Raw genomic sequence first — 23562 nt, 5'->3', positions numbered from 1 at the left:
GAGTATTTTTAAGATACAAAAATATTTTATTACTTATTTTAAATTGAAAGATTTTATTATTTTTTTAATTTTTTATGTATGTATGTAAATAATATGTATCATTATAAGTATATTTATATTACCAAATAATATGTAAATTAGATTATTATATTTATGAAAAATAAAATTACCTCTATTTATTATATGAGAATAAAGATATAAACAAAAAAAATATTTATTTGAATCATTTTTAAAAGCGAAGCTTTCTATAATTAGATCGGTTAGCAATTTACGTTAATTTAGATATTTTAGAGTTATCCTATTGATTTTAAACGTTGTATGATGATTCCTATAACAGTTAGGTACAATTTAGGAACCGTAGCAACTCTATAATCTTTACCAGAAAGTCTGAAGAACGCCCATTGTAAAACAAGCTGATTTTAGCTCTTTTAAAACAACTTTTTATATGAAATAATTATCCTATTTATTTGATTTTTGGAATACAGATTCCTAGGACAACATAGTACAATTTTATATAATCAAGTCCTAAAAATGAAAGTATGTCCTTAAACATTATTCTTTATTTAGCAGTTTTGCAACAAATTTACATACAATTTAATTAGACTTATGCATTAATATTCTGCTTATTTAGTTCTTACACTCTGCAAGAGTTAATGTTCGTTTGTCCTCCCGTTTCAGTGCTTCGCTTTGTATGGGTTTTCTCATCCTTGTTAGTTTTTTGGTTAGTTTAGGTGATATTTGGAACCCCGCAGGGTTAGCACCCCCCCCCCCCAACATTTATTTTCAATTTATCAAAGAAAACAAGGGGGTCTTACCACCCTTATAACACTTATCATAAATAACAGGTTGGAAAAACGGACATACAGACGTAGCTTAATTATATAGTAACGGAATACATAAATAAAAAAAGAAATATATTTCTAAGAAAGTTTTTGTCTGGTCCTCGTACTATTTTTATATGTAGTGTAGCCACTCTATAACTATATAGACATAGTCAGTCTGTATGTTATCCTTTTATAAACTGTTGATTCTCAGGACGATTAAAAACAATTTTATAAGCACTAGTGGCTTCGCCCCTAGCCTCTAGGGGCTTTGCCCCATGAGGTAGTAATTTCTGGTGCTCTGAACCATACTCTCCCCCAATTTTTTTTTTTTGAGGGGGGGGGAATTTCATTTTTTTTTTTTGGGGGGGGGGTGTCCCCCCCCCCCCAAGAAAATAGCTTAAAACCACCACAGGATCAATAGGTATATACCCTGAAGAGTAGAATCCGATCGGTTCAGTGGTTACCGAGATCTTAAGGGACAAACGGACATACATCAAGCTACTTTGTATTATAGATATCTTTTCCAATATGGCTTGATTAGTACAAGTTCTAAGTCATACTGAAAAATCATTTATCGTTTCATATTTAAGACAATTTTCTGGAATAATAAAATAAAAATCATAATATCAATACCAGTTATAAATTTACATTTTGCTAAATACATATAAGGCTGTATATTAGAATATATAAGTTGGAAGGAATTTTAATGTTAGGGGGGATTTGAAATCTGCATCAAATTTTAAGGATTTTTTTTATAAAGTTCGTTTTTTGTATAATTCTTTATCTTAAAGCGGAAATACAATTTAAGTTAATTAATTTTGACATCTGTGATAGGTGGATTAGAAACTACCTGCGCTCTAATTGGGTAAATGATGTACGACACTTAAGCTTCTTCAATCAGAGCGCAGATAGTTTTCAATCCACCATTCACAGATGTCAAAATTCATTTTATAAAAAATCCTTCAAATTTGATGCAGTTTTTAAATCTCCCCCTAACATTAAAATTCCTTTCAACTTATATATAACCTACTGTATATAAATTGTCGAAAATTAAATATTTGGTGGCTTAAAACTTGTTGAAAGGGAAATTTTTCTTAGAATTGTTTGTCAGAATCACATTCCCTTTTCCCGATAATACGATGTGATCCATTTAATTATCATGTTTGTTTAAAAACATATCTTTTTGTTAGGATTTACTTTTATATATGTTGTCATCCTTGTTTATTGTTCATATATGTTAATATTCCTATGAGGGAGCTGTCTGATTAACATTCCCAACTAGAACTATTCCTCTTGATAAAGTAATCAAATTTGTTCTTTTAAAGCGATATATTATTACTTGGATGTTGCACCAGATTTCCATGTACTTTTGTAAAGTAATACTCGCAGCTGGCTTAAACAAAGATACCCCTCATCTACTGAATGAACTTTAGAGTAAAACACTAGAGGAGAAAGGGTTAAATAACTGTATCTCCACATCGTATCAACCTTGAGCAACCTTTCTATTAGGTAATTGAAAATCAACCAATGGTGTCGATATATTAACACAGCCAAGAAGCAGAAAATAATTTAGAAGCAGACGTAAGAGGTCTTTGAAAAAAGAAGGGAGGTAGTTGTCTGTATATACATCTATATTATAGATCTGTTGATAAAGTAATACTTGCAGCTGGCTTAAACAAAGAAACCCCTCATCTACCCCACTTTCCTCCTAATGGATGAACGAAATGACCAATAAATGAGGGCCATATTAGCAGGCTATATTATATCCAGTATTCTTTATCCATTTTCTCTTTTAAGCTTGTGTACTGTATTTTTATCAAATGCTTCTCTATAATTAAGATCTGTATGTTAGTATGTCTGTATTTCTCTGTAAAAAAGTAAACAATACATCTTTAAGAGAATATAAAATTAATAAATTTACGGGTTCACTATATATTGAACTACGCCCCTAGAGACCTTATGGGAAGGGGTAGGGAAGTTGTTCCCCCCCCCTTACTTTCAATTTTAGATTATAAAAAGGATAATTTTTAAAAAAAGATTTTAAGGGAGTTTCTGGGGGTGATATATCTCGAGGGGGATGGTGGTATCCTCCCCTCAAATATTTAAAAAAACTACCCAGGACCTATTGGAAGCTACAGTGTAGATGAGAACAATATTGGTTCAGCGGTTAGCGAGATCCTTCGGGACAGACAGGCAAAAGCACATACACAGATCCTGCTACGTTTCTTACAAATGGTAAATTAGAATTACTTTGTAGTTTCCCTACTAATAAAAATTTAACTGTGTTTTGGCCTAAAGATATTTTTTATTGTTAATATGGAATTTAAAAAGGAGTGCCTCTTATAAACTGATAGTTTATTAGCTCCGCTGTTATGTATCTTGTTATATACATCAACAATGTTATAATATTGGATATATTATTACTTGGATCTTACACCAAATTTTTATGTTTTCTAATGAAATGAAGCTTGTAGCGGGCTAAAATAACATTATTCTCTTATCCCAGTTCCTCCCCTCCTTCTGGATGAGCGAACTGAAAATAAACGACAATTTTTCCGCTGTCATCAAATCCACGTATATTCTACATCCACTGTTAGAATTTCATTTGCGAGAGAAGTGTCTGAACAATAATGTACTGTCCAAACATTCCTTTTTATACTGTAATCTAATTTTAAACACACAAAGTAAGTAGCTTGATGTCTGCCTGTCTGTCCGTCCGTCTGAAGCTTAAGATCTCGGTAACCACTAAACCGATCGGATTCTACTCTTCAGGGAATATACCTACTGGTCCTGTGGTGGTTTTAGGCTATTTTCTTGGGGGTGGAACACCCATAACCTCCTTAAAAATATTCCCCCCCTAACATTTTTTAGACAGTTAATTTAAAATGTTGTGGTTGCAGCACCAGAGGTACCTAATTTTTTTCAATTACCTCTTGGGACAAGCCCCTAGAGGCTAGGGGCGAAGCCGCTAGTGTTAAATCTTCATTTCCAGCCCTCTTACTGTCAGTTTCTTCACTAGATGTTCTTTGGTATATGAAACTTCACAAAATACATATTTCAACTGTCTATATCATATAGCAATTGAAAAAATCGCTTATTCCCTGTAGCTTTACGGACAACTGACGGACGGACCGACAAAACAAAGTATAGAGTTGTTCCGTTTCTAAAATGAGGAGAAAAGTACTTTATAAAAGCGAAGCTTTTCTATAATTAGGGTCGGTCAGTCCGTCCTTACGTCTTGAACGGATAGCTTTCTTCGTTAATTTAGACATGTTCTTTCGATTTCAAACCTTGCATGGTGATTCCTGTAGTAGTAAGGTACGATTTAGAAAGCGTAGCAACTCTATAATCATTGTCCGCACGTCTATTTTAAACATGTAGATTTTTAACTTTTCTAACAACAAATTTGTATATAATAAGATTATCCGATAAATAGATTTTTTGAATACTGATTCCTAGAACATCAAAGTACAATGTAAAAAGCAAAGCATCTCTATAATCAAGTCCTAACACGTAAGTATGTCCTGAAACATTATCCTATATTTAGCAGTTCTTTAACAAATTTATTTAAAATATATTTGACATTTATACATTTATGTTCTGATTTTTCCGTTCTGACACAAGTGTTAATGTCCGTTTGTCCTACCGTTTCAGTGCTTCGCTTTTATGGATGTTTTCTATAACTGCAACGCCACCCATTATCCATTAAAACTTAACCTAACCTAAATTGACATAAAGTAATAACAAAGTACTTTATTATTACTTTGATCTTACACCAGATTTTCATGTTCTCTAATAAAGTGAAACTTGCAGCGGGCTAAAATAACAATTCCCCCTTCCACCACCTTTACCTCACCCCCTCCCCTCCTTCTGGATATAGGAACTGACCAAAAAACGAGTTCCATGTTTGCAAGCTAAATTGACGAAAATTTTTCTGTTGTCATATTTAGCTATTTAATCTTTTTTTAATTGATGATTATCGTTTTATGTAAACTTTATATATTATATTATATATGATATATATTATATTATATTATATTATATTTATATGTATATTAAAGTAAAATGATAGAGGAGGCAGGGGATAAATAACTGTATGTCCAAGACCCAGTGCTGACTTTTAATTTGGACTTTAAACATCAGCCAGTAGCGTTCGAAATATTAACACAGCTAAGTCGCTACAAAAGAGCAGAAAGTAAATTGCCAGTCCACAAAAAAAGGTCCCCACCACTTGGACCAGGTAGTTGTTTGGGTTATACATCTATACTTATACATTTATTCTTTAGTTTATGGTTACCGTTTTATGTAAACTTTATGATATAGTAAAATTAAGAATTGTAAGACTAATTCAAGTTTTATTCGCCCCGAATAACCAAAGGCCCAATCAAACAACACAGGGATGTTATGTATGAAAATAAACAAATACGCAATCAAATATGCAGCAAAAATATTAGTATTAAATCAAAGTTAAAATGACATAAGAAAAAAGGATGACAACATCCATAAAAGCGAAGCACTGAAACGGTAGGACAAACGGACATTAACACTTTAATAGTGCCAGGACTGAATAATAAGAATATAAATGTATTTGTTGAAAAACTGCTTGATACAGGATAATGTTTATGGACATACTTACATTTTTAGGACTTTATTATAGAGTTGCTTCGCTTATAATATTGTTCTTTGTTGTCCCAGGAATCAGTATACCAAAAATCAAATCAATCGGATAATTAGGTCACATAAAAATTTGTTATTAAAAAAAGTTAAAAAAACAACTTGTTTAAAATGTACGTACGGACATTCTAGTTATAATTATAGAGTTGCTACGCTTTCTAAATCGTACCTAACTACTACAGGAATCACCATGCAAAGTTTGAAATCGATAGGACAATCTTTACATGCCTAAATTAACGAAAAAAGCTATCCGTTACGGACGGACGGACGGACGGACCGACTCTATTATAGAAAAGCTTCGCTTTTAAAAAGGACATATGAAATAATTCAATTTTATTAATTCACAGTTTTGTAGCAACCCTTACCATAAGTACTTGATATTAAAACCATATCAAATAAGTTCAGGCTTAACGGATTAATGTTATTAAACATTTGGCTATTCCTATGGTCAACAATTACTTAAATAATCACAGTACAATCATTTGTTGTCTAGAACTTAATGCTTACTGTGATATTAATTAACTAAATGTCTAGAAAATCAGCCAAGGTGTGAAACAAAATAGAAATTAGAATTATAATTAACTTAATCTTTTAAGAATGTGTTTTTATATATGCACTAGCAACTACGCCCCTAGAGGCCTCTAGTGGCACTTTGAATGTTTGTTTTTTAAAGAAAATAATACGTTACCTTTCTATGTTGCGTTCAAGTCTCTAAACGTAAAAAAAAATATTTTTTTTGTGATTTCTCTTGGGAGGGTGGTGGTACCCTCCCCCAAAATAGTTATAAACCTTCCCGGGACCTATGAGAAGCTACCCTGTTAAGGAGAACCCGATCGGTTAAGCGGTTAGAGATATCCTTCGGTACAAACAAACACACATCATGTTCTTTATTATAAGGACTGTTTTTTTTAAATTAACACATATCACGAGGAATAATAAATGTATAGGTATAGATGTGTAATTCAGACAACTGCATGGCCCAAGTGGCGGAGAACCTTTTCGTCTGCTAGAAAATTGCTTTCTGTTCTTTTGTAGGGACTTGGCAGTGTTTATTTTTCCGACGCAATTAGCTTACTTCAAAGACCCAATACTTGGTCGGCACAGGCTCCCCCCCAACCCTTCAGTAGAGTAACATATAGCTCGTGCCCCCTTTATTCTTTTATTTCAACTGTAAAATCGGAGAGGGAGGAGACATTGGAATGTTAATTATGCTGTAACTAAAGGTTTTATTGATATGCTCTCTCATTCGTTAGCTTTAGGTTTTTTAAAGCGAAGCTTTTCTATAATTAGGGTCGGTCCGTACGTCCGTACGTAACGTATGGCTCTTTTCGTTCATTTAGACATGTTATAATTGTTCTATCGATTTCAAACTTTGCATGTTGATTCATATAGTAGTTATGTACGATTTAGAAAGCGTGGCAACTCTATAATCATTACCAGAATGTCCGTACGTTAATTTTAAACATGTCGATTTTTTTACTTTTTTAACAACAAATTTTCATGTGATCTAATCATCCGATTGATCTGATTTTTGGTATATTAATTCCTGGGACAACAAAGTATAATGTTATAAGCGAAGCAACTCTATAATCAAGTCCTAAAAGTATAAGTATGTCCATAAACATTATCCTGTATCCAGCAGTTTTTCACCAAATTTACTTATAATTTTGGTTTTACTCTCTTATACATTTATATTCTGATTTTTCAGTTCTGACACACTACAAGTATAAATGTTCGTTTGTCTTACCGTTTCAGAGCTTCGCTTTTATGGATGTTGTCATCCTTGTTTTATTAAATCTCAACTCGTTAATTGAACTAGCAGCTTCCAAGCATTACAATCAATGATCATAATCCACAGAAATGGTAATTTTGTTTATCATCAATTTAGCGTCCATATCTATTAAAAACATAAAAGAACGTGTCCTAACTTTTGTGATTTTTATTCAACTTATTCATGACGAGCTCCAAAAGTTCAAAGTTTTGATTCACCGGGCTTCAACAAAATAGATTTTTTCAATAATAACTCAACATAATTTATTTACTATTTTTGTTCATAATGCCAATTTTCTTCTTTTTTTTGTTGCCTTTTATTACCTTAAAATCACCAAATTTAAAAAAAAAACTTAAATTACTTAAAAAATAAGAGGTCTACCAAAACAAAACGATTGCATATCTAAATCCTATGAATCATTTTACATCTACTATTTACTAAAAACACGGACTAGCATTTTTTTTTTAAATCACAAAAGTTAGGACACGTTCTTTAGAACAGTCTTAAAAGAGTTGAATTTGGAACCTGGAAGGAAAAAATATTTTTAAAAAAGGTTTTAAAACCCTATAAATGTTTTTTTTGTATATACTTACAAAATCATCTAGGTAAATTAAAGAAAAAAACCCTACATATGCAAGATATAGAGAAGCAGGAAAAACAAAATCATTTATGTAAAAAATCTTCCAAAATTATAATATAAATCCTCAAAAACCCTAACCAATTTTTATCTGAGATGGTTTTTTGAAAGATGAATGCCACGTTTTTTCGACATTTTTTCGACATTGAATGATTGAACGAAGACGATAGGATTTAAACAGAGTAAACAACTTAAGAATTCAAAATCTTAAAATTATTAGTTTAGCCATTTGTATAATGTCTAATACAGCTCTAAAAAGATGCATTAATTAATATGCAGCAAAAATGGATTGAAGAGAATTTGTTTTTCTTCTACGAAGGCCGTACCAACAAAAACGAAATAATTAAATAAATAGTTGTATAATCTGTTTAAATTTTGCGAATTAAAAAAACGCGGCATTCATCTTTCAAAAACCCATCTCTGATCCATAAAGTCGACATAAACCCTTGAAATTGCATATATTGATAAGATGCCAACAATTGTGACAGTTTCTTCGTGGACCCAAACTTATTAAACTTTGAATGGGCACCCCTATCCAATTTGCTTTTCTTGTCATGATTCTGCGGTAACTCCTAGCGGATGAAATTTGAACTAAAAATTTTCAAATCTAATTTTCTCAAAAACGGCTGCATTTTAGATTTTATTGAAAAGTAAAATGAAGTTGCCTAACCTAGGGTAATGAAATGCACTATATCCCAATTTAGGTTCTGACACAAAAGTCAAAGCACCTTCAAACGCACTGTGAATACATAAGCTGTTTTGAACAGTGAGTAAAATACAGGGATCTAAAGGGATAAGACAATGTCCGAAAACTGAAGATAAACCAAATTATCTATACGGTAAGTTAAAATAGTTTAATTTAGAACACAGTAATAGTGTCTGACTGATTATGACGTAACAAAATAAATTAGCCAATGAGAGGCCACTATAAATTTTACCATTGGTCAATAACGGCCTCTCATTGGCTATTTTTTTTTGTTACGCCATAATCAGTCAGACACTATTACTGTGTAATTTACAGTCAAATATTCCATCCATGCCAGGAAAAATACGGGTGGGTGTAATTCTTTAAACTTTTTGTCTAACACAATTGTTTACTTAAGAAAAATCACAATTGTAAATAAACAAGTAAGAAAATGAGCAACACCAAGTTAAGAGATGAACACGTGTTTTTTTTGGCGAATGAGTTATTGTCTTTTTCTGACTATGGCATCTGCCTGGATTTTGCTTGAACTCTTTTGGGAAAAACTGTATAGACGTTGGATATATTCTTTACAGATTTTGAGCGACTGGCCGTTGCAAGGTCGTCTTAGCTTTTGATTTGGGGAGAGGGTTGATAAGGAGCGCGAAGCGCGCTTCAAATTCTTTTTTCTTTAACTAAACACTAAAAAAACACTGGAATAAAACACATTTGGAGATAATTACACCTTCCCCTTCCTCTAAATTTGTATGGGTGGGGGTAAAAACTGACATTTAAGTGTTTTAATATCACCCCTTTTATCCCCCCCCCTCCCTTTAGACGTCTCTATAGGCTGTTGGTCGAAAATACAAATACTATAGTTGTATGTAGAGTAGCCGGACTACGAATATAATTTTTGTTAATTAAAATTTACACCCACTATAACTAGACTAGATTAGACAAAAACAATTCAAATAAGTAAACAATACAGGAAAAACAAGGATGACAACATCTATAACAACAAAAATTTACCGAACAAACGGACATACAAACATTAACAAAACGTTGGGTTGATTTATTTTACATTTTAAAGAAACTTAATATTATCGCTTTTAGAATCGCTTACTATTATTTAATGATTGTTATAGGAATCAGCATGTAAAAAAATATGGTAAAAGGACAACAACATCATGTATAACGATCTGAGCTATCCATTTGGAAATAACCCTAATAGAAGAAAATCTTTTACTTCTAAATCTTCAAGAGCGGCTCTAACTTAAACAAGGATTATTATGTTTGATTGTCCAGGGAATCGTTTTTCTAACAACCAATTAAAAATTATATCTTTTTCACGTACAAATTTGTGTTAGAAATGCAAAGATCGTTACTTTTATGTAATGTTGTCTGTAATAGGAATCGTCATCCATAGACGTCCAAGCTTTTTTATTTGGGGGGGGTAAAATTTTTTAAGGGGGGGTAATTTCCTTTGGGGGGGGGGGTAAAATGTTCCCCCCCCCCCCAAAAAAAAAAAAATTTTTTACCCCGGGGGTAAAATTTGCTTTGGGGGGGGGTAATTACCCCCCGTGAAATCTGTTGGCAGGGGTAAATTTTGTTTACCCCCCCCCCCCAAAATTTACCCCCGGGGTAAAATTTTTTGGGGGGGGTAATTTGATAATGTATTAATATTTCTTAGTAAAAATGCGCGCGAAGCGCGCCAAAATTTTTTTTTGTTAGTGATTTTTTATTTTGGGGGGTGTATTTCCCCCCCTAAAATTGTTCCGAGTGGGTAAATACCCCCTCCTAAATGGTTGGGGGTGCCTAGGGCACCCCCAAGGTAGGGGTAAATTTTAAATGGGAGGGGTAAAATGAAAAATATGTTGGGGGTGCCTACGGTACCCCCAAATTCGTTTGGGGGGGGGGGTAATCCCCCATTACCCCCCCCCCTTGCCATGCCAAAGTTTGAAAACAATACGATGATTACAGACTAGCGGACAGACTCTAAATAAACAAGGATGACAACATCCATAAGTAGCGAAGCACAAAAAATCGTCGATGGGAATACGTACAGGTAGATTTAAAAGGTTTTTACTAAAATCAAGAATACATTTATTGGATAAAATAGACATGAAACCTTGTTTTATTTTGCATGATGACGATGGTCAAAGTAAATTATATTAAAGATGCTCATAACAATGGGAAAAAATATTTTGATACTGATATCCCATAAAAGTTTGAAAATTGCAACAAAATAAACAAAGATATGGGGAAATATGTAAAACATATAAAAATAGCCAAAAACCTGATAAAAGGCAGTCTGGCCGTCATGGTTGTTTTATTAAAACGACAAAAAATTTAATTTTTAAATCCTTAACTTAAAAATTTGGAAAATCGGACCATATACACTGAAGATATGGAAAAAAGTGCTAAATATATAAAAATAGCCTAAAACCTGCCAAAAAGGCAGTCTGGCCGTCATGGTTATTTTGTTTAAAAGACGGGAAATTTAATTTTGATATCTATAACTGAAAATTTTTGAAAATCGGACTATAAACACTGAAGATATGGAGAAAAATGTTAAATATATAAAAAAAAACAGCCTAAAACCTGCTAAAAAGGCAGTCTGGCCGTCATGATTGTTTTCTTTAAAAGACGGGAAATTTAATTTTGATATCTATAACTGAAAATTTTTTGAAAATCGGACCATAAACACTGAAGATATGGAGAAAAATGTGAAAAAAAGTAAAAATAGCCTAAAACCTGCTAAAAAGGCAGTCTGGCCTTCATGGTTGTTCCTTTAAACGACGGGAAGTTTAATTTTGATATCTGTAACTGAAAAAATTTTGAAAATCGGACCATAAACACTGAAGATATGGAGAAAAATGTAAAAAAATATAAAAATAGCCTAAAACCTGCTAAAATCGGTCCGAACGCCAATGATGTTTTATAGTCAATTGTGCTCCTTAATGATGGGAATGTTGTCAAAAATTTCAGCATTCTATCTTTTATAGGAGCTGAGTAAATCCCATTTCCCCCATAGCGTTACGGACGGACTGACTGACGGACGGACGGACGGACAAAGTGAATTATAGAGTAGCTTCGCTACTAACAAAGTGAATTATAGAGTAGCTTCGCTACTAAAAAAGCTTCGCTTTTACCAGTACACTTGGCACGGAAATTTTGATTTTCCAAAACGTGCGACCAATCAAAAACCATCTCAGAAAATTAGAGAGCCTTGCACAAAACGAGATATTGACTCCGCTGGGAGATCCCCAATTTCTCTCTCTCTCTCTCTCTCTCTCTCTCTCTCTCTCTCCTCTCTCTCTCTCTCTTACTCACTCTCTCTCTCTCTCTGTCTCTCGCAGGGTATTTTCTCCTAAACCAAAATCTGTGCGGAGCTATAACTTTAGTTTATAACAGTTATTAGAACTCTCAGGTTAAAAATACGGGAAAAATAATTGGACATATAACTATTGTTATCACAGCCTCCATGGACCATTCACTAAAGGTGCGATTTTATTTCAAAATATTTAAGAAATGTCTTTGAATTAAAAGAAAATAAAAGAAGAAAAAACCCATATATTTTGAAATTAAGATCTTAATAAATTAAAATGCTAAAAAATATAGAAAAAGATGCTTCTCTTGTAACGCCCACCATATAGCCTAAAACCTGTAATTGGTCAAGACTAAAGTTTTCTAAAAAAAAATATGAAACGCTTGCATTTCCTTTTCTTTTATTTTTGTTAGCAAAAAGTAATTTATTGTTTAAATAAATCGACAACATTGATATTGTTTACAAACAATTCACCTTAAATTTTTTTATTGATTCTGAAAAAATAGGCAAATAACAAAAAAGATTTTATATTATAGATTTTTTTTTTAATAGGGGAAGGATATTTTACTTGTAAAAAAATTGTCTCATACATTCTACATATTAGTTTACAATCTTGTGACGTTATTGTTATCAACAATAAAAATAAATAATTTATCTCTAGAATTTTTTATATTCCCTTCTAAACTTTTATTTAAAGTACAATGCTAGACTGTAATTAAAGGTTTTCTGATATTTTTAAACCTTAGGAAAATAACAAAAAAAAGTATACTTAAATATTTAGAGCCAATAGCTTTTATAAGTTTTTATAAAGAATACTTGGATATTATAAAGGGAAATTTTTGTCGTCAAATTAGGTTGCTAATATAGTCCTCATATATTGGTCAATATGTTTCTTCATGGTCAGTGGAGGTGGTGAGGTGTAGTCATAAGGGGGGGGGGGGGAGGAATGGGCTTTATCGTTAAATTAGCCAGCTGAGGAGAAAAACATTTTTACTTTCCTTTATCATTTAGATGGTAGGCGTCAACCATTCGGCGGCCTCAGTCTTCAGCCAAAGTCTGGATCCAGCCGCGGCAGCCGCTGGCGGCGGCCACCAGGACATGCAGTTTTCAGTTGGATGGCAGGGCATGGCGCAGCCGCCAGTCCTCCTGTTCTATGTGATGGGAATATGGAGTTGTGTAACGGGAATGACCGGTATCTTAGCCAATTGTGTCGCCATTGCACTATTTACTACTTCGGAAAAGGTAAGAAGATAGCATGAAACCTGCCAATAACCACAAAAGCTTTCCTGTAAATATAAAGGTTTTTTTGAATGAAATATCCGATAATTATCGCTATTGCACTATTTACTACTTCAAAAAAGGTAAAAAAAACAGCCTTAAACCTGCTAAAGAAACAAAACACTTACCTGAAAATATAAAGTTATGGAACTGGATTACGATAATGTTGTCATTATTGCAATATATATATAACCTTTGAAAAAAGTTAGAAAATAGCCTAAAACATGCCTTAGAACAGCAAATCCTTTACCATAGTTTAGTGTCCAAACGTTTCAATCACTAATTGTAATCTACAGAAGGGGTAATTTTGTTTATCATTATTAGGGATGTACATTTATTGGCCATAGGCTTATCCCTTTAGATCCCTGTAACTTTAAATTTTTCTTAGTAAGACCTAATAACATAAATTAATTATTTTGATTAAAAGAATTTTGTTGTAAAGCCTAATTATAAAATACCAGAGGTGAATTCTTAAAAAACTTTTTTGGCTCACTGCCTCACTAAAATTACTGAGGCTCGCTAAAAATTTTTGTGAAAAATCCTCCATAATCGCATAAAAAATCACAAAAATGAAATGAAATCATAAAAGGGTTATTCTTATTAACATGAGATTTTCTTGAATTTTTGTAGATTTTTATACGATTTTGGAGGATTTTTCACAAAAATGTTTAGCTAGCCTCACTAATTTTAGTGAGGCAGTGAGCCAAAAAAGTTTTTTAAGAATCCACCTCAGGGCTATTGTCTGAAAATATTTGCTAGAAACTTTATTTGTCTGGGACTATGTATAATAATAAATAAAAGTATAGTTATATCAGACATACTTCATACCAGGGAGGAAGGGAACTATGTATAATAATAAATAAAAGTATAGTTATATCAGACATACTTCACACCAGGGAGGAAGGGAACTATGTATAATAATAAATAAAAGTATAGTTATATCAGACATACTTCATACCAGGGAGGAAGGGAACTATGTATAATAATAAATAAAAGTATAGTTATATCAGACCTACTTCATACCAGGGAGGAAGGGAACTATGTATAATAATAAATAAAATTATAGTTATATCAGACATACTTCACACCAGGGAGGAAGGGAACTATGTATAATAATAAATAAAAGTATAGTTATATCAGACCTACTTCATACCAGGGAGGAAGGGAACTATGTATAATAATAAATAAAAGTATAGTTATATCAGACCTACTTCATACCAGGGAGGAAGGGAACTATGTATAATAATAAATAAAAGTATAGTTATATCAGACCTACTTCACACCAGGGAGGAAGGGAACTATGTATAATAATAAATAAAAGTATAGTTATATCAGACATACTTCATACCAGGGAGGAAGGGAACTATGTATAATAATAAATAAAAGTATAGTTATATCAGACATACTTCATACCAGGGAGGAAGGGAACTATGTATAATAATAAATAAAAGTATAGTTATATCAGACCTACTTCACACCAGGGAGGAAGGGAACTATGTATAATAATAAATAAAAGTATAGTTATATCAGACATACTTCACACCAGGGAGGAAGGGAACTATGTATAATAATAAATAAAATTATAGTTATATCAGACATACTTCATACCAGGGAGGAAGGGAACTATGTATAATAATAAATAAAATTATAGTTATATCAGATATACTTCATACCAGGGAGGGAGGGAACAGTTATATCAGACATACTTCATACCAGGGAGGAAGGGAACTATGTATAATAATAAATAAAAGTATAGTTATATCAGACATACTTCATACCAGGGAGGAAGGAAACTATGTATAATAATAAATAAAATTTATAGTTATATCAGACATACTTCATACCAGGGAGGAAGGGAACTATGTATAATAATAAATAAAAGTATAGTTATATCAGACCTACTTCATACCAGGGAGGCAGGGAACATTGGCCACACTAGTCCCCAAAGTTTTATTCTAACAATAACTTACTCGTTGGCTCAACAACTTTGGGAACTTTTATTTAATTTTTAATTGGTTAGTTTATTATGTTGAGTGTCCAAACGTTTTAAACCTATAGTAGGGTAAAATTTGTGTGTAATCAATGGGGATGTACATCAATTTATCGACCATTGTCTTATCCCTTTAGACTCTAAATTACACAAAGTATTATAACATCGTTGTCTTATTTGTTGACTTTGGGTACTTTAATTAAATTTTGATTGGTTTGTTCAAAACTAGTAGTGGCCATCTATAATACAAAGTAGCTTGATGTCTGTCCGTCCGTCCGTCCGTCTGTCTGTCCGTCCGTCTGAAGCTTAAGATCTCGGTAACCACTGAACCGATCGGATTCTACTCTTCAGGGTATATACCTATTGGTCCTGTGGTGGTTTTAAGCTATTTTCTTGGGGGGTGGGACACCCCCAACCCCCCCCCCCCCCAAAACAAAAAAATCTCCCCCCTTTTTATTTTCTTTTTTTTATTTTTTTCTTTTATTTTCCTTTTTTTCTTTTTTTTTGTTTTATTTTCCTTTTTTTTCTTTTTTTTATCCTTTTTGTTCTTTTTTTTTCTTCTTTTTTTTTTTTTTTTTTTTTTTTTTTTTTTTTTTTTTGCTGAAGATTTCCTTGGTCCTTTATGTTTTGTAGAAGATTTCCTTGGTCCTGTAACGAATTTCGCCTTAATTTTTTTTATCACCTCTTGGGGCAAAGCCCCTAGAGGCTAGGGGCGAAGCCACTAGTTTATTATAAACCAATAATTGTTATATTTACAAGGGTTAATTTTGTTTACCATCATTGGAAATGAACATCAATTTATCGTTCATTATATTTTCCCTTAAAATCTCTGCTTTTTAGTAAAGTTAAATAGGTTATCTAATACTAGCGGCTACGCTCCTAGAGGCCTCTGGTGGCATTTAAATATTTTTTTTTATTTAAATATCTAATTTGAGAAATAATTTGTTATCAGCTGTTAAATTCATGTCTCTACGCAGCGCGACTACGCTAGCGACACTATGCGGCGGAAATATTTGAATTTTTTTCGATTTTATTGTGATTTCTCTTGGGAGGGTGGTGGTACCCTCCCCCAAAATAGTTATAAACCTTCCCAGGACCTATGAGAAGCTACCCTGTTAAGGAGAACCCGATCGGTTCAGCGGTTAGCGAGATCCTCCGGTACAAACACACAAACAAATAGACATCCTGTTACTTTAGTATAAGGGTAATTATAACCGTATTCCTATAACAGACAATTATATTGTAAAACTCAGGGATCTTAAGGGATAAGACAATAAACGATAGGTTTAGGTACATCCCCAATGATAATAAAATAAAATTACCCCTTTTCAAAAAAATCATTGATAGAAAAGTTTGGACACTTGTACACAACCAATAAAGAATTTCAAAAACTTTGGGTACCAGCCAGTATAATTTCTAGTCCAATGTCCCCTCCTTTTTTTTCTAGACTCTTTTTTATTTACTTTATGAGTGTAATAAAACAAGTAATAGCAAAACATTGGATAATTTATTGCATAACTCTATCCATAAAACACAAGGATGACACATAAAAGCGAAGCTCTGAAACGGTATGACAGACAAACATTATCTCTTGTAGAGTGTCAGAACTGAATATACAAAATATAAATAGATAAGTTTGTCAAAACTATACGTAAATTTGTTGCAAAACCTCTTAAATACACAATACTGTTTAAGGACATACTGACATTTTTAGGACTTGAATATAGAGTTGCTTCGCTTATAATATTTTATCTTATTGTAATAGGAATCAGTACTCCAAAAATCAGATCAATCGGATGATTATATCACATAAAAAATGTTGTTAAAAAAAGTTAAAAATCAACATGTTTAAAATGGACGTACGGACATTCTAGTAACGATTATAGAGTTTACATAAGTTACTCTATCTTAGTAGAACATTCTCCTTGATGTTAAGTACTAATACTGTTATCAGTACCATAACAAAAGTATTTTTAAAAGCGAAGCTTTTCTCTAATTAGGGTCGGTCCGTCCGTACGTCCGTCCGAGATAGATAGCTTTTATTCGTTAATTTAGGAATGTTAGAATTGTCCTATTGATTTCAAACTTGATGAATTCTGTAGTAGTTAGGTACGATTTAGTAAGAGTAGCAACTCTATGATCATTACCAGAATAACCGTACGTCCATTTAAAACATGTTGATTTTTCTACTTTTTTAAGAACAAATTTTTATTTGATCTAATTATCCGTTTGATCTGATTTTTGGTTTATTGTTTCCTGGGACAACAAAGAACAATATTACAAGCGAAGCAACTCTATAATCAAGTCCTAAAAATGTAAGTATGTCCATAAACATTATCCTGTATCAAGCAGTTTTTCAACAAATTTACTTACAACTTTGCTTCGACTCTTATATTTTATATTCTGATTATTCAGTTCAGACACTATACAAGTGTTAATGTCCGTTTGTCCTATCGTTTCAGCGCTTCACTTTTATGGATGTTGTCATCCTTGTTAATATACATATTTATTACTATTTTATTATCCCAAAATGGATAATGATATAGAATATACGTGGATATTATGACAGGGGAAATTTGGCATCAATTTAGGTTGCTAACATGGAACTTATTTATTGTTCAATTCATTTATTTGGAAGGATGGAAGGGGGGGGGGGAGAGGATTGTTGTGTTAGCCCACTGTGAGTTTTACTTTATTAGAAAACATGAAAATCTGGTGTAACATCCAAGTAATAACATATCCATTTATTCCAATATTTCTATGACTACATTTTTAAGTTGATATTATAACCAAAGGATTTATACTTTTATAATCCAATTGTTTATCTTAAAATTTAACTTGAATCCTTCACGTTTTTGTACCTTTTGTTACATTTACATAATTGTCCTAGAAAAGAATTTTATTTACAGATTTATTGAATATTTTCAAATATTTGTTATTTATTTTATAAATTATTAATAGATTATATTTTATCTTATACATTTATCAAAATTTACATATTTAACTAAGGAATCTAAAGGGATAACACAATGGCTAATAAATTGATGGACTGTCCCAATGATGTTACATAAAATTACCCATTCTGTAGATTAAAATTAGTGGTTGAAACGTTTGAACACTCAACTTAAAAAAACCAACTAATCAGGTTTCGCAAAAGTCCCCAAAGTTGTTAACTCAACGAATAAGAAAACGTTGTTATAAAACTTTGGGGACTAGTGTAATAAACAGCCCATTGTCCCCTCTTTCTCTGGGGAAGTCTAAATTTAGCAATTAGTATTTTTTTTTTATATTATCACGAATAGTTTCAAATTTTCTGGGCAGGTTTAATGCTGTTAAAAGTGAAATATTGATAGATAAATCTGTAGAGGATCAACGCATTTCTAATAATGACGTCAAAACCCATGCTTTTAATAATTACCACTTAGAATTATCTAGAGATTATCCTTTATTAAAAGGGGTAAAAGATTCACATAAAACTTATCCAAGAAAAACATATTTTTTTCTGAAGAAAAAAGAAAATGTCTGGGAAGGAAGTGGTTTGAGGCAGGCAGGGAGGTGACATTGGGTTTATTACACTAGTCCCCAAAGTCTTATAATAATGTTTTCTTATTCATTGGCTTAACTTCATTGGAGACTTTTTATTGATTGGTTCATTTGGTTGAGTGTCCAAAAGTTTCAACCACTAATTGTAATCTAATTAAGGGGTAATTTTATGTATCATCATTGTGGATGTACATCAGTTTACCAGCAATTGTCTTGTCCCTTTTTAGAATCCTGGGACCATTTATGCATATTAGTATATTTATACTTTAACTTGGGAATGACAACAGCCATAAGTAGCGAAGCACAAAAAAATCTTGGAATGGTACAACAGACAAAGTAGGTTATAAAGCAGATGTTCAGTTGTAATAACAAAGAAAATATGAAAGAAAATTACGAAACCTTTCATAAAAAAAGTGTATGTCTTTAGAAGAATGGTCGACAGACAAAAGGACAAAACAAAGCATCTAGTAGATGCGCAGATGTCACAGGATGTCACAGGACTAAACATTTCAGTTGTCTATTTTCAATAGCAACCGAGAAAATAACATTTCCCTCCATAGCGTTACGAACTGACTGACCGACGAACAGTCAAAGTGAATTAAAAAGTAGCTTCGCTACTAAAAAAATATTTAATTTGTATCTTTTGTAACCTAAGCAAGTTTCAGGTACTTTGGTGGAGTGAAGTTTAACTTTCTGCAAAAGATATGACCATACGAAATTGAAATATCAAAGGGGGGGGGGGGGGGCGTAGTTGTTTAATAGTTACAGTGGTGATTTTTTGTGTTCATGTCCTAATGTTGCAACTCAAATTTATCAGTAACGCAATTTCTCCCAGGTTGTGAATGTGCAAGAAAGGAGATACTTAAGTAGTTTGGATGATCAATATTCACGTGGATAATATCTATACAACCCTAACCTTAAGCTCCTTAGAGGTAGAGCATATTCTATTGCCTATACTTGGCGAGAGTGAGTTGGAATTGAAGAGCAGCTCCTATGATACATTTTGTAAATTCGTAATAAGCTTGAAATTTTAGTCGAGGTGGAACGATAGTAGCTACTAGCATATAAAAGTGTCTCATCCTTCTCATTGACTACTAAGGTCTAAAAACTAGCAACTTTGGCTTAACAAACACACAAAATAAATACCCCCTCACACAGAAAAAATCTCACTTACTTTAAAACAAAAATAATTTTATCATGTTTCAGTTGCGAAGTCCGTTCAACTACCTGCTGCTGAACCTGTCCGTGACTGAGCTAATAATCAGCTGTACAGGAAATACTATTCTGGCCATCAATTCATTCAACAGGTACTGTAGCTCTTAGTCACGTGACTGAACTAATAATCAGCTGTACAGGAAATACTATTCTGGCCATCAATTCATTCAACAGGTACTGTAGCTCTTAGTCACGTGACTGAGCTAATAATCAGCTGTACAGGAAATACAATTCTGGCCATCAATTCATTCAACAGGTACTAGCAGCTCTTAGTCACGTGACTGAACTAATAATCAGCTGTACAGGAAATACAATTCTGGCCATCAATTCATTCAACAGGTACTGTAGCTCTTAGTCACGTGACTGAACTAATTATCAGCTGTACAGGAAATACCATTCTGGCCATCAATTCATTCAACAGGTACTGTAGCTCTTAGTCACGTGACTGAACTAATTATCAGCTGTACAGGAAATACCATTCTGGCCATCAATTCATTCAACAGGTACCGTAGCTCTTAGTCACGTGACTGAACTAATAATCAGCTGTACAGGAAATACCATTCTGGCCATCAATTCATTCAACAGGTACTGTAGCTCTTAGTCACGTGACTGAGCTAATAATCAGCTGTACAGGAAATAGTATTCTGGCCATCAATTCATTCAACAGGTACTGTAGCTCTTAGTCACGTGACTAAACTAATAATCAGCTGTACAGGAAATACCAATCTGGCCATCAATTCATTCAACAGGTACTGTAGCTCTTAGTCACGTGACTGAACTAATAATCAGCTGTACAGGAAATACCAATGTGGCCATCAATTCATTCAACAGGTATAGTAGGTTCCAGTGGCAACGCAGGAGTCTCAAACTGTCGATTGGACAACACAGAGATGGGTTTTTAATAAATGCCGCGTTTTTTCGACAATTTTTTAGACATTGATTGATTGAACGAAGACGATGGGAGAGTATACAACTTAAGAATTCAAAATTTTAAAATTATTATTTTAGCCATTTAAATAATGTCTAATACAACTTGAATCCATTTTCGCTGCATATTTATTAATGCATCTTTTTAGATCTGTATTAGACATTATACAAATGGCCAAAATAATAATTTTAAAATTTTGAATCCTCAAGTTGTTTACTCTGTTTTAAACCTTATTTCATCTTGAAGATCAATGCCCCGTACGATTTTAACAGAGTATGCAAATTAAGAAATCAAAATTTTAAAGTTATCATTTTAGCCATTTGTAAAATATCTAATACAGCTCTAAAAAGATGCATTATTAAATATGCAGCGAAAATGTATTTAGGTTGTATTAGACATTATCCAAATGGCTAAAATAATAATTTTAAAATTTTGAACTCTTAAGTTGTATACTCTCCCATCGTCTTCGTTCAATCAATCAATGTCTAAAAAATTGTCGAAAAAACGCGGCATTTATTAAAAACCCATCTCAGGAGTGTTTAAATTAAATATTAATTTAAAGAAGTATTTCTATACAGGCTAGGTTAGGTTAAGATATGAACATACAAATAAGCCCGCGAAGGCGTTGGGCATTTAAAAAACCTAAACTTTGGTTTTAAAAAGATTAGGTTAGGTGTCCACTCCTGCGTTTTTCCACTCCAACGTTTGGGACTCCTGTGTTTGTTCTAGGAACGTAAAGTAGAAATTTTATTGGAAACGTGATGATGTAAACCAAAACATTTTGTCTGTTAAAATCTTGCTAACAGCTAAACTAAAAAGTTGCTACGCTTTCTAAATCGTACCTAACTACTAAAGAAATCATCATACAAAGTTTGAAATCGATAGGACAATTCTAACATGCCTAAATTAAGGATAAAAGCTATCCAGAATGGACGGACGGACTGACCGACCCTAATTTTAAAAACCTTCGCCTTAAAAAAAATAATTTTATGTTATATTTCTAAAAATCTTTTTTTATAGACAATGGATGTTTTCATATACAGCGTGTCAAGCCAATGCTTTTGGAATGACTTATCTCGGTATGTTTAACAGTTATTTATTTATTAAGACAGCTTTCCGCAGATATTAAAATTAAAAATTATAAGATTAAAACTATTTTTTTTTGCACCGAGGGGCCGAACGCCCAGGCTAACAAAACAGGAATTAATTTTATGATTTTTTTAAAGCTTAAGATCTCGGTAACTGCTAAACTGAATAGGCTTACTCTTTAGCAAATATATATGCTGGTCCTACGGTGGTTTTAAACTATTTTCTTGAGTGTTAGGACAACCCCCCCCCCCCTCCCCCCAAAAAAGTAAACATTCTGGTCCGCACAAGAATTAATTTAAAACAAAAAAAAATAAGTAGGTAATATCGTATCTAGTTATTTATTGAGTTTTTTTTTCTAGAATTTCATAATTAATGTGTTTATTTGAATTATTAGGTATTCAATCAATAATAACATTGGCTGTTTTGGCTCTTCAACGGTTCATGATGGTTACCCAGGTAAAAATAAATAAGTAAATCTTCGCCGCTTTCAGTCGTTATCATCCTTGTATAATTTTTACTGATCACATTAATAAGCAAACGAGGTCAATACCTATAGTTGGGGAGGGATAATACTCCAAAGTTTATTAATCACGGTCTCTTATTCGTTGACTTGAAATATTTGGGTACTTTTACCAAATCTTGATTGGTTGGTTGAAACTAGCAGACTTTTATGCTAGAGAAGGGGTAATGTTCTTTATTAAAATTGGGAATAAACATCAATTTATCGACCAAGATATTTATTTATATATTATATTCATAAGAAAAGAATCTAAAAATATATGGATATCCCTTTTATCATTTTTTACAGTACATTAAAAAGTAAAGACAATGAGTTTTAAAAAAATGAAGTTTCGTGGTATTTTTCTTTGGAATTAATAAAAAATTTTCAATAACGTCTGGTTTATTTTTTTCTACAAATTTCATGAATTTGTTGTTTTAATGTTAGCAGTTCTATGACTTTTTAAAAAAGCAGATCTCATTGTTTCAGTCCAATTAGCCTTGAAATTATGTTCGTATTGGCAAATTTCTTAAGCTATTAAGGGATTTAGGGTTTCTTAAACCTTACAGGGTACTTTATTATCTATTAGCGGATACGCCTCTAGAGTCCTCTGGGGGCACGTAAATTATTTTTTCCAATCTATTTTAAATTTAGCTGTTTATCGAAAAATATTTTTTTCAGCCGCTAAATGGGGCTAGTTATATTTTTTTCGATTTCTCTAGGGAAGGTGGTTGAAGCCAAAATAGCTGTAAACCATACCAGGACCTATAAGAAGCTTCCCTGCAAAAGGGGAACTATATTAGTTCACCGATTATCGATATTCTCCAGTACAGACTTACAAACACACAGACAAACATCCTCTTACTTTATAATAAGGATGAAGGATTTTAACTATAAAGGACCAAAATGAAGCTTCTTTGAAAATTAGAACTAAAACCAAAATATTTTGTCAGAAAAGCAGACATATACCTTGAATAAATTCATCCTTGTTATTGGTTTTCAAAAACTAAAAGCAATTATCTTCCAATAATTCACCTGGATTTTGCAGCATCCTGTTTATCCCATTTAAACCTTCTCGCCTGTAGTGTAAACTGGTGATCTAAT

The 23562-nt window shown here is 32.6% G+C and overlaps 1 protein-coding gene across 1 annotated transcript in view; it reads left to right on the top strand.

The window, feature by feature from the left end:
• The first annotated feature begins 11997 nt into the window (after window positions 1–11997).
• Window positions 11998–23562, top strand: part of LOC145321578 (rhodopsin-like) — a 36145-nt gene continuing 24580 nt past the window's right edge. Inside the window, exons 1-5 of the mRNA XM_080163019.1 lie at window positions 11998–12090; window positions 12928–13158; window positions 19934–20034; window positions 21891–21949; window positions 22354–22415. Of these exons, the coding sequence (XP_080019145.1) occupies window positions 12073–12090; window positions 12928–13158; window positions 19934–20034; window positions 21891–21949; window positions 22354–22415 (471 nt within the window). The 5' untranslated portion in view covers window positions 11998–12072. The remainder of the gene's footprint in view (window positions 12091–12927; window positions 13159–19933; window positions 20035–21890; window positions 21950–22353; window positions 22416–23562) is intronic.

This window comes from Acartia tonsa, chromosome 6, assembly GCF_053477335.1.
Source record: "Acartia tonsa isolate MP-2025a chromosome 6, ASM5347733v1, whole genome shotgun sequence".
NCBI lineage: Eukaryota > Metazoa > Arthropoda > Copepoda > Calanoida > Acartiidae > Acartia > Acartia tonsa.
Note: the sequence above shows the minus strand (reverse complement) of the source record. Positions and strands in the feature narration are given on the sequence as shown.